Source organism: Salvelinus fontinalis, chromosome 4 (assembly GCF_029448725.1).
Source record: "Salvelinus fontinalis isolate EN_2023a chromosome 4, ASM2944872v1, whole genome shotgun sequence".
NCBI classification, from domain to species: domain Eukaryota; kingdom Metazoa; phylum Chordata; class Actinopteri; order Salmoniformes; family Salmonidae; genus Salvelinus; species Salvelinus fontinalis.
This window is the reverse complement of record NC_074668.1, coordinates 80,571,304-80,583,679: the sequence shown is the minus strand read 5'-3', so window position 1 is coordinate 80,583,679 and position 12,376 is coordinate 80,571,304. Positions and strand designations below refer to the sequence as shown.

At 45.1% G+C, this 12,376-nt stretch overlaps 1 protein-coding gene across 1 annotated transcript; it reads right to left on the bottom strand.

Annotated features, from left to right (window-relative positions):
• Positions 1-3,942: 3,942 nt before the first annotated feature.
• Positions 3,943-12,123, bottom strand: LOC129854500 (aryl hydrocarbon receptor nuclear translocator 2-like). The gene is made up of 3 exons (XM_055921608.1): positions 11,986-12,123; positions 6,934-6,999; positions 3,943-4,451 (listed from the first exon to the last, which is right to left on the bottom strand). The coding sequence occupies exons 1-3, from the start codon at positions 12,105-12,107 to the stop codon at positions 4,355-4,357; spliced, it is 285 nt and encodes a 94-aa protein (XP_055777583.1). The 5' UTR covers positions 12,108-12,123; the 3' UTR covers positions 3,943-4,354.
• Positions 12,124-12,376: the final 253 nt, after the last annotated feature.

Below are 12,376 nucleotides of genomic sequence, written 5' to 3'. Positions count from 1 at the left end.
GTAGTGTATATTTCCAGCATGACACTGTGTAGTCTAGTACCGTACCAGTGTGGTGTATATTTCCAGCATGACACTGTGTAGTCTAGTACCGTACCAGTGTGGTGTATATTTCCAGCATGACACTGTGTAGTCTAGTACCGTACCAGTGTGGTGTATATTTCCAGCATGACACTGTGTAGTCTAGTACCGTACCAGTATGGTGTATATTTCCAGCATGACACTGTGTAGTCTAGTACCGTACCAGTGTGGTGTATATTTCCAGCATGACACTGTGTAGTCTAGTACCGTACCAGTGTGGTGTATATTTCCAGCATGACACTGTGTAGTCTAGTATCGTACCAGTGTGGTGTATATTTCCAGCATGACACTGTGTAGTCTAGTACCGTACCAGTGTGGTGTATATTTCCAGCATGACACTGTGTAGTCTAGTACCGTACCAGTGTGGTGTATATTTCCAGCATGACACTGTGTAGTCTAGTACCGTACCAGTATGGTGTATATTTCCAGCATGACACTGTGTAGTCTAGTACCGTACCAGTATGGTGTATATTTCCAGCATGACACTGTGTAGTCTAGTACCGTACCAGTGTGGTGTATATTTCCAGCATGACACTGTGTAGTCTAGTACCGTACCAGTATGGTGTATATTTCCAGCATGACACTGTGTAGTCTAGTACCGTACCAGTGTGGTGTATATTTTCAGCATGACACTGTGTAGTCTAGTACCGTACCAGTGTGGTGTATATTTCCAGCATGACACTGTGTAGTCTAGTACCGTACCAGTATGGTGTATATTTCCAGCATGACACTGTGTAGTCTAGTACCGTACCAGTGTGGTGTATATTTCCAGCATGACACTGTGTAGTCTAGTACCGTACCAGTGTGGTGTATATTTCCAGCATGACACTGTGTAGTCTAGTACCGTACCAGTGTGGTGTATATTTCCAGCATGACACTGTGTAGTCTAGTACCGTACCAGTATGGTGTATATTTCCAGCATGACACTGTGTAGTCTAGTACCGTACCAGTGTGGTGTATATTTCCAGCATGACACTGTGTAGTCTAGTACCGTACCAGTGTGGTGTATATTTCCAGCATGACACTGTGTAGTCTAGTACCGTACCAGTGTGGTGTATATTTCCAGCATGACACTGTGTAGTCTAGTACCGTACCAGTGTGCTGTATATTTCCAGCATGACACTGTGTAGTCTAGTACCGTACCAGTGTGGTGTATATTTCCAGCATGACACTGTGTAGTCTAGTACCGTACCAGTGTGGTGTATATTTCCAGCATGACACTGTGTAGTCTAGTACCGTACCAGTGTGGTGTATATTTCCAGCATGACACTGTGTAGTCTAGTACCGTACCAGTATGGTGTATATTTCCAGCATGACACTGTGTAGTCTAGTACCGTCCCAGTGTGGTGTATATTTCCAGCATGACACTGTGTAGTCTAGTACCGTACCAGTGTGGTGTATATTTCCTGCATGACACTGTGTAGTCTAGTACCGTACCAGTGTGGTGTATATTTCCAGCATGACACTGTGTAGTCTAGTACCGTACCAGTGTGGTGTATATTTCCAGCATGACACTGTGTAGTCTAGTACCGTACCAGTGTGGTGTATATTTCCAGCATGACACTGTGTAGTCTAGTACCGTACCAGTGTGGTGTATATTTCCAGCATGACACTGTGTAGTCTAGTACCGTACCAGTGTGGTGTATATTTCCAGCATGACACTGTGTAGTCTAGTACCGTACCAGTATGGTGTATATTTCCAGCATGACACTGTGTAGTCTAGTACCGTACCAGTATGGTGTATATTTCCAGCATGACACTGTGTAGTCTAGTACCGTACCAGTGTGGTGTATATTTCCAGCATGACACTGTGTAGTCTAGTACCGTACCAGTATGGTGTATATTTCCAGCATGACACTGTGTAGTCTAGTACCGTACCAGTGTGGTGTATATTTCCAGCATGACACTGTGTAGTCTAGTACCGTACCAGTGTGGTGTATATTTCCAGCATGACACTGTGTAGTTTAGTACCGTACCAGTGTGGTGTATATTTCCAGCATGACACTGTGTAGTCTAGTACCGTACCAGTGTGCTGTATATTTCCAGCATGACACTGTGTAGTCTAGTACCGTACCAGTGTGGTGTATATTTCCAGCATGACACTGTGTAGTCTAGTACCGTACCAGTGTGGTGTATATTTCCAGCATGACACTGTGTAGTCTAGTACCGTACCAGTGTGGTGTATATTTCCAGCATGACACTGTGTAGTCTAGTACCGTACCAGTGTGGTGTATATTTCCAGCATGACACTGTGTAGTCTAGTACCGTACCAGTGTGGTGTATATTTCCAGCATGACACTGTGTAGTTTAGTACCGTACCAGTGTGGTGTATATTTCCAGCATGACACTGTGTAGTCTAGTACCGTACCAGTGTGCTGTATATTTCCAGCATGACACTGTGTAGTCTAGTACCGTACCAGTGTGGTGTATATTTCCAGCATGACACTGTGTAGTCTAGTACCGTACCAGTGTGGTGTATATTTCCAGCATGACACTGTGTAGTCTAGTACCGTACCAGTGTGGTGTATATTTCCAGCATGACACTGTGTAGTCTAGTACCGTACCAGTGTGCTGTATATTTCTAGCATGACACTGTGTAGTCTAGCACCGTACCAGTGTGGTGTATATTTCCAGCATGACACTGTGTAGTCTAGTACCGTACCAGTGTGCTGTACAAGCTGCTTTCTCCAGAACATCTGAGACACAAACAGATAAATCACACAAACACACACCCATACACAGTCTCTACGAACCTCTGCAAATCATCCGAAACAAATATCCAAAATCTCTTACTGCCAGTATCAATATTCATATACATCACAAAGGGAAGGAGGGAGAGAAGGAGGGAAAGAGAATGAGCAAGAGAGTTTAAGTTTTCATTGATTTAAATGTTGATATCAGTTTCCCACAGTAATGAATTCCTTTGTTGTTTCCTTGACAACACAAAAACACCTATTAGTCATAATGAAGACTGTTCACAGGTCTCCCCCCCCCCCCCCTCTCCCTTCTAGTAGGGGATCAGTGTGTTTTTCTATCTGTTTGTCTTATTGTCTGTATAATCTTTCAAATGACAAATAAAAAAAAACAAAAAAACAAGAGAATCTGTGTTGAGGACTTTTACTTGCATAGTCAACTAACTACCCAGCCACGTCAATGCAAGAAGTAGCCTGCGGCCCAAATGGCACTATATTCCCTGTATAGTGCACTACTTTTGACCAGAGCCATATGTGGATAAGGTGCCAATTGGGACACATCCGTCTAGATTCAATAATATACACAACTATCATTTTGATGTTCCATCCCAGCCATACCATCCATCCTACTACCTGACCTCCGTCCACTTTAGTCTCCCCAGGGCCTTTGTTGAGAAAGACACTCAGAGAAGGAGAGCTCATCTAGTATTGCCTTTTACATGGACAGGGGGGGACCTGATCCTAGATCAGCACTTCTAATCTGAGACTCTTTCTGAACATGGACCCTGAAGAGCCGACATAAGACATGAGCTACGTTCTACCAGTTCCTGTGCTGTTTTCAGAACCCAGAAGGATGGAGGGTCTAAGTGTGTGTGCGCACGCGGGTGATGCGTCCGATTTAGTACCCTAAGACTGATAGTGGGCGAGCGATAGCCTGACAGTCCAGAACATTCCACTGGTCTATTTATGTCCCAGGAAGTTAAACATGTGTCAATGATTTCCACACACATGTGGCGTGTCCGTGTGATCGGGGATTCTGGGAATCATTCAGTACAGCCTCAAAGCAGTTGAAATACATTTCATACTGTGATGCTGAAAGTTGCTCCCCCCCCCCCCCCCCCCCCCCATCTAGACACCTGGTTCTGAATCCCAAAACACTCATGGGAAATGCAGACAGAATTCCAGGCCGGGGGGTTGCGTGACTCTGTAAACACTTGAAAGAGTTGGAGTGTGTGTGTCAACGAGTGCATCCGAGGTGATCTCTGACCCCCATCCATCCTGGATGCCACGGCACCTCTGTCAGTGTGTGTGTGTCACTAAAGAAACATCCCAGACCTTACGATCACACCATTTCATTGAACCTGAGGGATCTATGGAATAGAATGTTTAAAACATGTATGTGTTTGTGCGTGTGTGAATGTGTGTGTGTGTGTGTGTGCATTTGTGCATGTGTGTATGGTGTTTGTGCGTGTGTGTTCTGCTACCACCACTGTTGTCAATGTTATGAATGGAAGATCCACACACTGCTAGCATCAACAAATCTATTAGTTGACCTAGTTAGGGAGATAAAAGGTTGTGTATGGTCAGTAGATACCTGCTGGGGGCCATGCTTTGATGTAGCCGGTACAGTGCACCACAGAGTACTGATCCTCTCCCTCCTTCGAGGGTCCCAGACCGTTCCTAGAAACAATCAGATTACACACACATTTAACAACACACACCAGGGGTTTTAATCAATAATGGGCTTAGGTGGTGGGCGTGGCAGGTGTGCGTGAAAAATGCTATTTTTTTAATGCCAATTTCCCACAATACTATACATTTGCCCATGAAGCTGAGAGAAATGTTGCTGTTTTAAAGCTAATTTCCTCTGATTCTACATATTCTGCCATGAAGCCGATAGAGAAATGTTGCAGTTCTAAAGCTAATTTCCTGATTCTAGATATTCTGCCATGAAGCTGATAGAGAAATGTTGCAGTTCTAAAGCTAATTTTCTGATTCTACATATTCTGCCATGAAGCTGAGAGAGAAATGTTGCTGTTTTAAAGCAAATTTCCTCTGATTCTACATATTCTGCCATGAAGCCGATAGAGAAATGTTGCTGTTTTAAAGCTAATTTCCTCTGATTCTACATATTCTGCCATGAAGCCGATAGAGAAATGTTGCAGTTTTAAAGCTAATTTCCTGATTCTACATATTCTGCCATGAAGCCGATAGAGAAATGTTGCAGTTTTAAAGCTAATTTCCCGATTCTACATATTCTGCCATGAAGCCGATAGAGAAATGTTGCAGTTCTAAAGCTAATTTTCTGATTCTACATATTCTGCCATGAAGCCGATAGAGAAATGTTGCTGTTTTAATGCTAATTTCCTCTGATTCTACATATTCTGCCATGAAGCCGATAGAGAAATGGTGCAGTTTTAAAGCTAATTTCCTGATTCTACATATTCTGCCATGAAGCCGATAGAGAAATGTTGCAGTTTTAAAGCTAATTTCCTGATTCTACATATTCTGCCATGAAGCCGATAGAGAAATGTTGCTGTTTTAAAGCTAATTTCTATGCATTTTGAAATGGCTAATGCTGTGTTCTTTCGCTCAAACATAATAACAAAATCAACACTGATAAATTCATTGTGGAATTTTCAATTCTCCCTGACTGTCTAGCTTTTATTTTGGTGATTGTTAGTTGTCAAAGATTATATTACAATAAAATATACACTGAGTGTACAAAACATTAGGAACACCAGCTCTTTCCATGACAGACTGACCAGGTGAATCCAGGTGAAAGCTATGATCCCTTATTGATGTCACTTGTTAAATCCATTTCAATCAGTATAGATGAAGGGGAGGAGACAGATTAAAGAAGGATTTTTAAACCTTGAGACTTGGATAGTGTATGTGTGCCATTCAAAGGGTGAATGGGCAAGACAAAACATTTAAGTGCCTTGTTGGAATGGGGTATTGTAGTAGGTGCCAGGCGCACCGGTTTTGAGTGTGTCAAGAACTGCAATGCTGCTGGGTTTTTCACACTCAACAGTTTCCTGTGTATCAAGAATGGTCCACCACCCAAAGAACTTCCAGCCAACTTGACAACTGTGGGAAGCATTGGAGTCAACATGGGCCAGCATCCCTGTGGAACACTTGACACCATGCCCCAACGAATTGAGGCTGTTCTGGGGGGAAAAGGGGGTGCAACTCAATATTAGGAAGGTGTTCCTAATGTTTTGTACACTTTTTTTATATACAATGTTTGGACCAAAACAATTCTTATGCGGCCACCCAAGGATTTCAATGGCAGAAAAAACCCTACACACATAAAGTTGCACATGTAAACAAGAACGTACACACAAACAAGTTCTCTTAGCCAGATGAAGGGAGATGGGGGGAGGATAGAAGAGGTAGAGAGAGGAGGAGAAGAAGAGGGAGAAGATTTATCTGCTAGCCTGGTTCCTCACTAGATTTCTTCCTAGGTTCCTGCCTTTCTTCCTAAGTTCCTGCCTTTCTTCCTAGGTTCCTGCCTTTCTAGGGAGTTTTTCCTAGCCACTGTACTTCTACATCTACACTGCTTGCTCTGTGGGGTTTTAGGCTGGGTATCTGTAAAGCACTGTGTCAACTGCTCAAATAAAAAGGGCTTTATAAAAATGTTTGATGTTAATTTGACGAGGTTAGTCTCATTTAGATTTTTTCAAGACATGGCCAAAATGGCAGCACACAAAGTTGCAGACACATTTACAACATAAAGATGGTTTTGGAAAGTGCGGTGCAACTTAATTGTCCATCATAGTGTTCAACCTAGCTTTAAACTCATTTAAAAAGGGACCACCTCCTGTAATTTCAGGACCTGAAGCTTGTTCCAAGAGAAAGCTGCAGAGAACTGCAAAGCTTTTTTCTCTAGCTCTGTACGGACCTTAGGCACAATCAACAAAACACAGTCATGTGAGCGCAGGCCATAGTTTTCATTTGTCTGCTGGACAATGTAGTTTACACAAGTCAAATGGGGACTGTCGCAATATGGCCTTCTAAATAAAATCATTCCAATGACGTCATCTTTGAAGAGCTAAATGATTGGTAATTTATTTGTAAGGCCATATTGAGACGGGGGAGAAGAACATCTAGTAGAAAAGGTAGGAATAGTGAAGTGAGAGGCGACGTCTGTTTGTCTCACCTGTATCTCTTCCTCATGTTGGACAGTCGGTTGAGAGAGATGTGGTCCAGTGGGGTGCTGCCACATCTGAAGAGAAACACACAGCGTACTATACATCACACATCAACTAGATTCAGACACGGGACCATCTGAAGAGAAACACACAGCGTACTATACATCACACATCAACTAGATTCAGACACGGGACCATCTATGAGAAACACACAGCGTACTATACATCACAGATCATCAACTAGATTCAGACACGGAACCATCTATGAGAAACACACAGCGTACTATACATCACACATCAACTAGATTCAGACACGGGACGATCTATGAGAAACACACAGCGTACTATACATCACACATCAACTAGATTCAGACACGGGACCATCTATGAGAAACACACAGCGTACTATACATCACACATCAACTAGATTCAGACACGGGACCATCTATGAGAAACACACAGCGTACTATACATCACACATCAACTAGATTCAGACACGGGACCATCTATGAGAAACACACAGCGTACTATACATCACAGATCATCAACTAGATTCAGACACGGGACCATCTGAAGAGAAACACACAGCGTACTATACATCACAGATCATCAACTAGATTCAGACACGGGACGATCTTTGAGAAACACACAGCGTACTATACATCACAGATCATCAACTAGATTCAGACACGGGACCATCTTTGAGAAACACACAGCGTAATATACATCACAGATCATCAACTAGATTCAGACACGGGACCATCTTTGAGAAACACACAGCGTACTATACATCACAGATCATCAACTAGATTCAGACACGGGACCATCTGATGAGAAACACACAGCGTACTATACATCACACATCAACTAGATTCAGACACGGGACGATCTATGAGAAACACACAGCGTACTATACATCACACATCAACTAGATTCAGACACGGGACCATCTTTGAGAAACACACAGCGTACTATACATCACACATCAACTAGATTCAGACACGGGACCATCTTTGAGAAACACACAGCGTACTATACATCACACATCAACTAGATTCAGACACGGGACCATCTTTGAGAAACACACAGCGTACTATACATCACAGATCATCAACTAGATTCAACACGGGAACATCTATGAGAAACACACAGCGTACTATACATCAGAGATCCTCAACTAGATTCAGACACGGGATGATCTATGAGAAACACACAGCGTACTATACATCACACATCAACTAGATTCAGACACGGGACCATCTATGAGAAACACACAGCGTACTATACATCACACATCAACTAGATTCAGACACGGGATGATCTTGAGAAACACACAGCGTACTATACATCACAGATCATCAACTAGATTCAGACACGGGACGATCTATGAGAAACACACAGCGTACTATACATCACACATCAACTAGATTCAACACGGGAACATCTATGAGAAACACACAGCGTACTATACATCAGAGATCCTCAACTAGATTCAGACACGGGACGATCTATGAGAAACACACAGCGTACTATACATCACACATCAACTAGATTCAGACACGGGATGATCTTGAGAAACACACAGCGTACTATACATCACAGATCATCAACTAGATTCAGACACAGATTATTTCTTGAGCGGATGGTCAGGGGGTCGGAACATAATTACACAATTTGTAGACTGCATATTTGACAAGAAGAATATTTGACCAAAACAATAATTTCAAACCTCTCACATTTGTATACGATCACATCTCTCTCTGGTATGGGTGGGAAAACTTTGGAACAGATTTCCAAAATGTACATCACTTGGAGCTGATTTGCTGCTGTTTTTACAGTCGTGTCATTTTTTGTTGTTGCTACTAATAGTTGGGGGTGGGGGGGCAAATAAAATCACCCGCGGGCCGCAAGTTGGAGGTATGAATGCAGAAACAGACAGACACACACACACAGAGAAAGGAACAGTGGGAGGAGACAGAGACTAATGTTAATCAGTGCCACTGGAAACAGAGAGATGTTTAGACCAGACCAGACCAACACACACACACACACACACACACACACACACACACACACACACACACACACACACACACACACACACACACACACACACACACACACACACACACACACACACACACACACACACACACACACACACACACACACAGACTGAACAAATAACCAGTGCCTGACATTATATAATGTACTGTTATGTTCGCTGTGTGAGACTACGGATGCAGGACAAATTGCACCCTATCCCCTATATAGCGCACTACTTTAGACCAGAGCCATATGAACTGTATAGGGAATAGGGTGCTATTTGGAACACAGCCATGGTGAGTGTTATTGGAAAAATCTTGTTTGGTGTGTTGCCATGTTGCTGTGGATAGGATTCTCCTCAATGAGAACAATACATTTGAAATCTGAACCTGCTTTTGTGTGTGTGTGTGTGTGTGTGTGTGTGTGTGTGTTTTCGTGTCTGCTAAATGACACGTGTACTGACTGCATAGAAATGGAGAGGGAAAACAACGTGTACTGTTGGACCAGGTCTCTCTTACAGAACAGACTGTATCTCACGGAGACCTGAGAACCTGGATACAGGAAGTTTAAAAGAAGCAGAAAAAGGGATTTATGGTCAGTGATGTCAGCTTTAACTGCTGTAACCAAGTCTACACCGTCTCACATTATGGAAACCAAGATGGAAGCCATTTGACATGTGAGTTTCTTTCAGCCGGTGAGTCAGGTATCATTGAGAGCAGAGAGGAGGGACAACCTGGGTTTTTCCACTGATCAACAAAAGGTTCAAGAGGACATCATCTTCTGCTCTTCTGGAGTTGGCTAATATTAGCTTCCCTGAAATGATGTTGAAGAATGAACAATTCCTTTCCACTTGGTTGCATGGCATGCTGTTCGGGGCTCTGTGTGTGTTGTGTATTCTCAGCTGTGGTCACCGCAGAGTGCAGACAGTCATCCCTGAAGCTGGTTTCAATTTGCCAAACGGCCTAAATAGCAAAAAGAACAGAAGACACACACACATTCCAGTCGTCCTAACAAAGCGTGATTAGCATCTGTGTAATGTGAGTGAAGCAGACAACAAACACAAACATCTCCATTCCTGTGCTAACGAAGCTTTACGCACACCAGGCCGCATCGGAAATATCGGGAAGGTTTTTTAAAACCCGCTTGAGTCAAACGGTCAAGTTCAAAAACATTTTAGCGGTCATTCTGTGTGCATTAGGAGAACTGGTTTCTAGATTTCTAAACATCCTGAGAATGAAATAAACAAAAGTAGCGCTCAGGGTTGAAGCGAGTGAGAGGGGGTGGTGGTGCATGCCACAAACACACCCACCCAGGGGGATTCTAAACTGGATTCCCGACCTTATGGATTCCTGATAATTGAAATATCTGCAGCAGGATAGGTCATACGTAATGACGTGTGAGCTATGGAAGCATCCATCACTTTAACCATGGTGCGTCTTCACTTCATCTTGGGGATAGAAAGCATATGGCTCGATGGCCGCGGGGGGAAAGCATATGGCTCGATGGCCGCGGGGGGAAAGCATATGGCTCGATGGCCGCGGGGGGAAAGCATATGGCTCGATGGCCGCGGGGGGAAAGCATATGGCTCGATGGCCGCGGGGGGAAAGCATATGGCTCGATGGCCGCGGGGGGAAAGCATATGGCTCGATGGCCGCGGGGGGAAAGCATATGGCTCGATGGCCGCGGGGGGAAAGCATATGGCTCGATGGCCGCGGGGGGAAAGCATATGGCTCGATGGCCGCGGGGGGAAAGCATATGGCTCGATGGCCGCGGGGGGAAAGCATATGGCTCGATGGCCGCGGGGGGAAAGCATATGGCTCGATGGCCGCGGGGGGAAAGCATATGGCTCGATGGCCGCGGGGGGAAAGCATATGGCTCGATGGCCGCGGGGGGAAAGCATATGGCTCGATGGCCGCAGGGGGGAAAGCATATGGCTCGATGGCCGCGGGGGGAAAGCATATGGCTCGATGGCCGCGGGGGGAAAGCATATGGCTCGATGGCCGCGGGGGGAAAGCATATGGCTCGATGGCCGCGGGGGGAAAGCAGATGGCTCGATGGCCGCGGGGCGAAAGCATATGGCTCGATGGCCGCAGGGGGGAAAGCATATGGCTCGATGGCCGCGGGGGGAAAGCATATGGCTCGATGGCCGCGGGGGGAAAGCATATGGCTCGATGGCCGCGGGGGGAAAGCATATGGCTCGATGGCCGCGGGGGGAAAGCATATGGCTCGATGGCCGCGGGGGGAAAGCATATGGCTCGATGGCCGCAGGGGGGAAAGCATATGGCTCGATGGCCGCGGGGGGAAAGCATATGGCTCGATGGCCGCGGGGGGAAAGCATATGGCTCGATGGCCGCGGGGGGAAAGCATATGGCTCGATGGCCGCGGGGGGAAAGCATATGGCTCGATGGCCGCGGGGGGAAAGCATATGGCTCGATGGCCGCGGGGGGAAAGCATTTGGCTCGATGGCCGTGGGGGGGTGAAATCGATTATGGCTACACACACATCACAGTCTACGTCCCAAATGACACCCGATTCCCTATGTAGTGCACTCTATGGGTCCTGGTCAGAAGTAGTGCACTATATAGGGAATAGGATGCCATTTGGGACGCATCTCCCAGGCAGATGTGAACCAAAGACTGAATGATTGCTGATGTAGGGAGACGAAGGTATCTACATATCAGAGATGACTAAGTTTTAAAGGATGCACGAGTCCTATTTGGAGTGGTAACACTTTAAATCCCCCGCAGATGGAAAGATGGATCCAGTTGATATATTGTACGTGCACACTAGCGCTCACACACACAGAGACACACACACATATACAGACAGAGACACACACCTAAGACAGACAAAGACCATCTATGTGCTCATGGAGGAATGACACACAGACAGAGACACACACCTAAGACAGACAAAGACCATCTATGTGCTCATGGAGGAATGACACACACACAGGACAGACAAAGACCATCCATGTGCTCACGGAGGAATGACACACAGACAGAGACACACACCTCATTCTGCAGATGAAGGATCGTCTGGAGCCCATGCACATCCTCATAGACGACTGTTGCCCCTCTTTCTTCACTGTTCCGGTCTTCAGGTCCAGGATACGCCCTGAGGAGACAGAGAACATGAGATGAGAGACGCACACACACACACACACACAGCCTTGCGGCACGAGGTCCGGGGATAGAGCTGCGCCACCGTTTCTTTCAGGAACATTTTTGTCCGTCAGTGTATCACTCCCTCGTTTCTCATTAAGTGTTTGGAGAGGAAAAACAAATGTAATTCCTGATATTTAGCCTAATGTAATAAATGGTGAGAATGTCTCTTCCCTTTCTCTCCCTCTGTCTGTCTTCCTTTTCACCCCATTTAGACTATTAGCTGAATCATTACTCACTA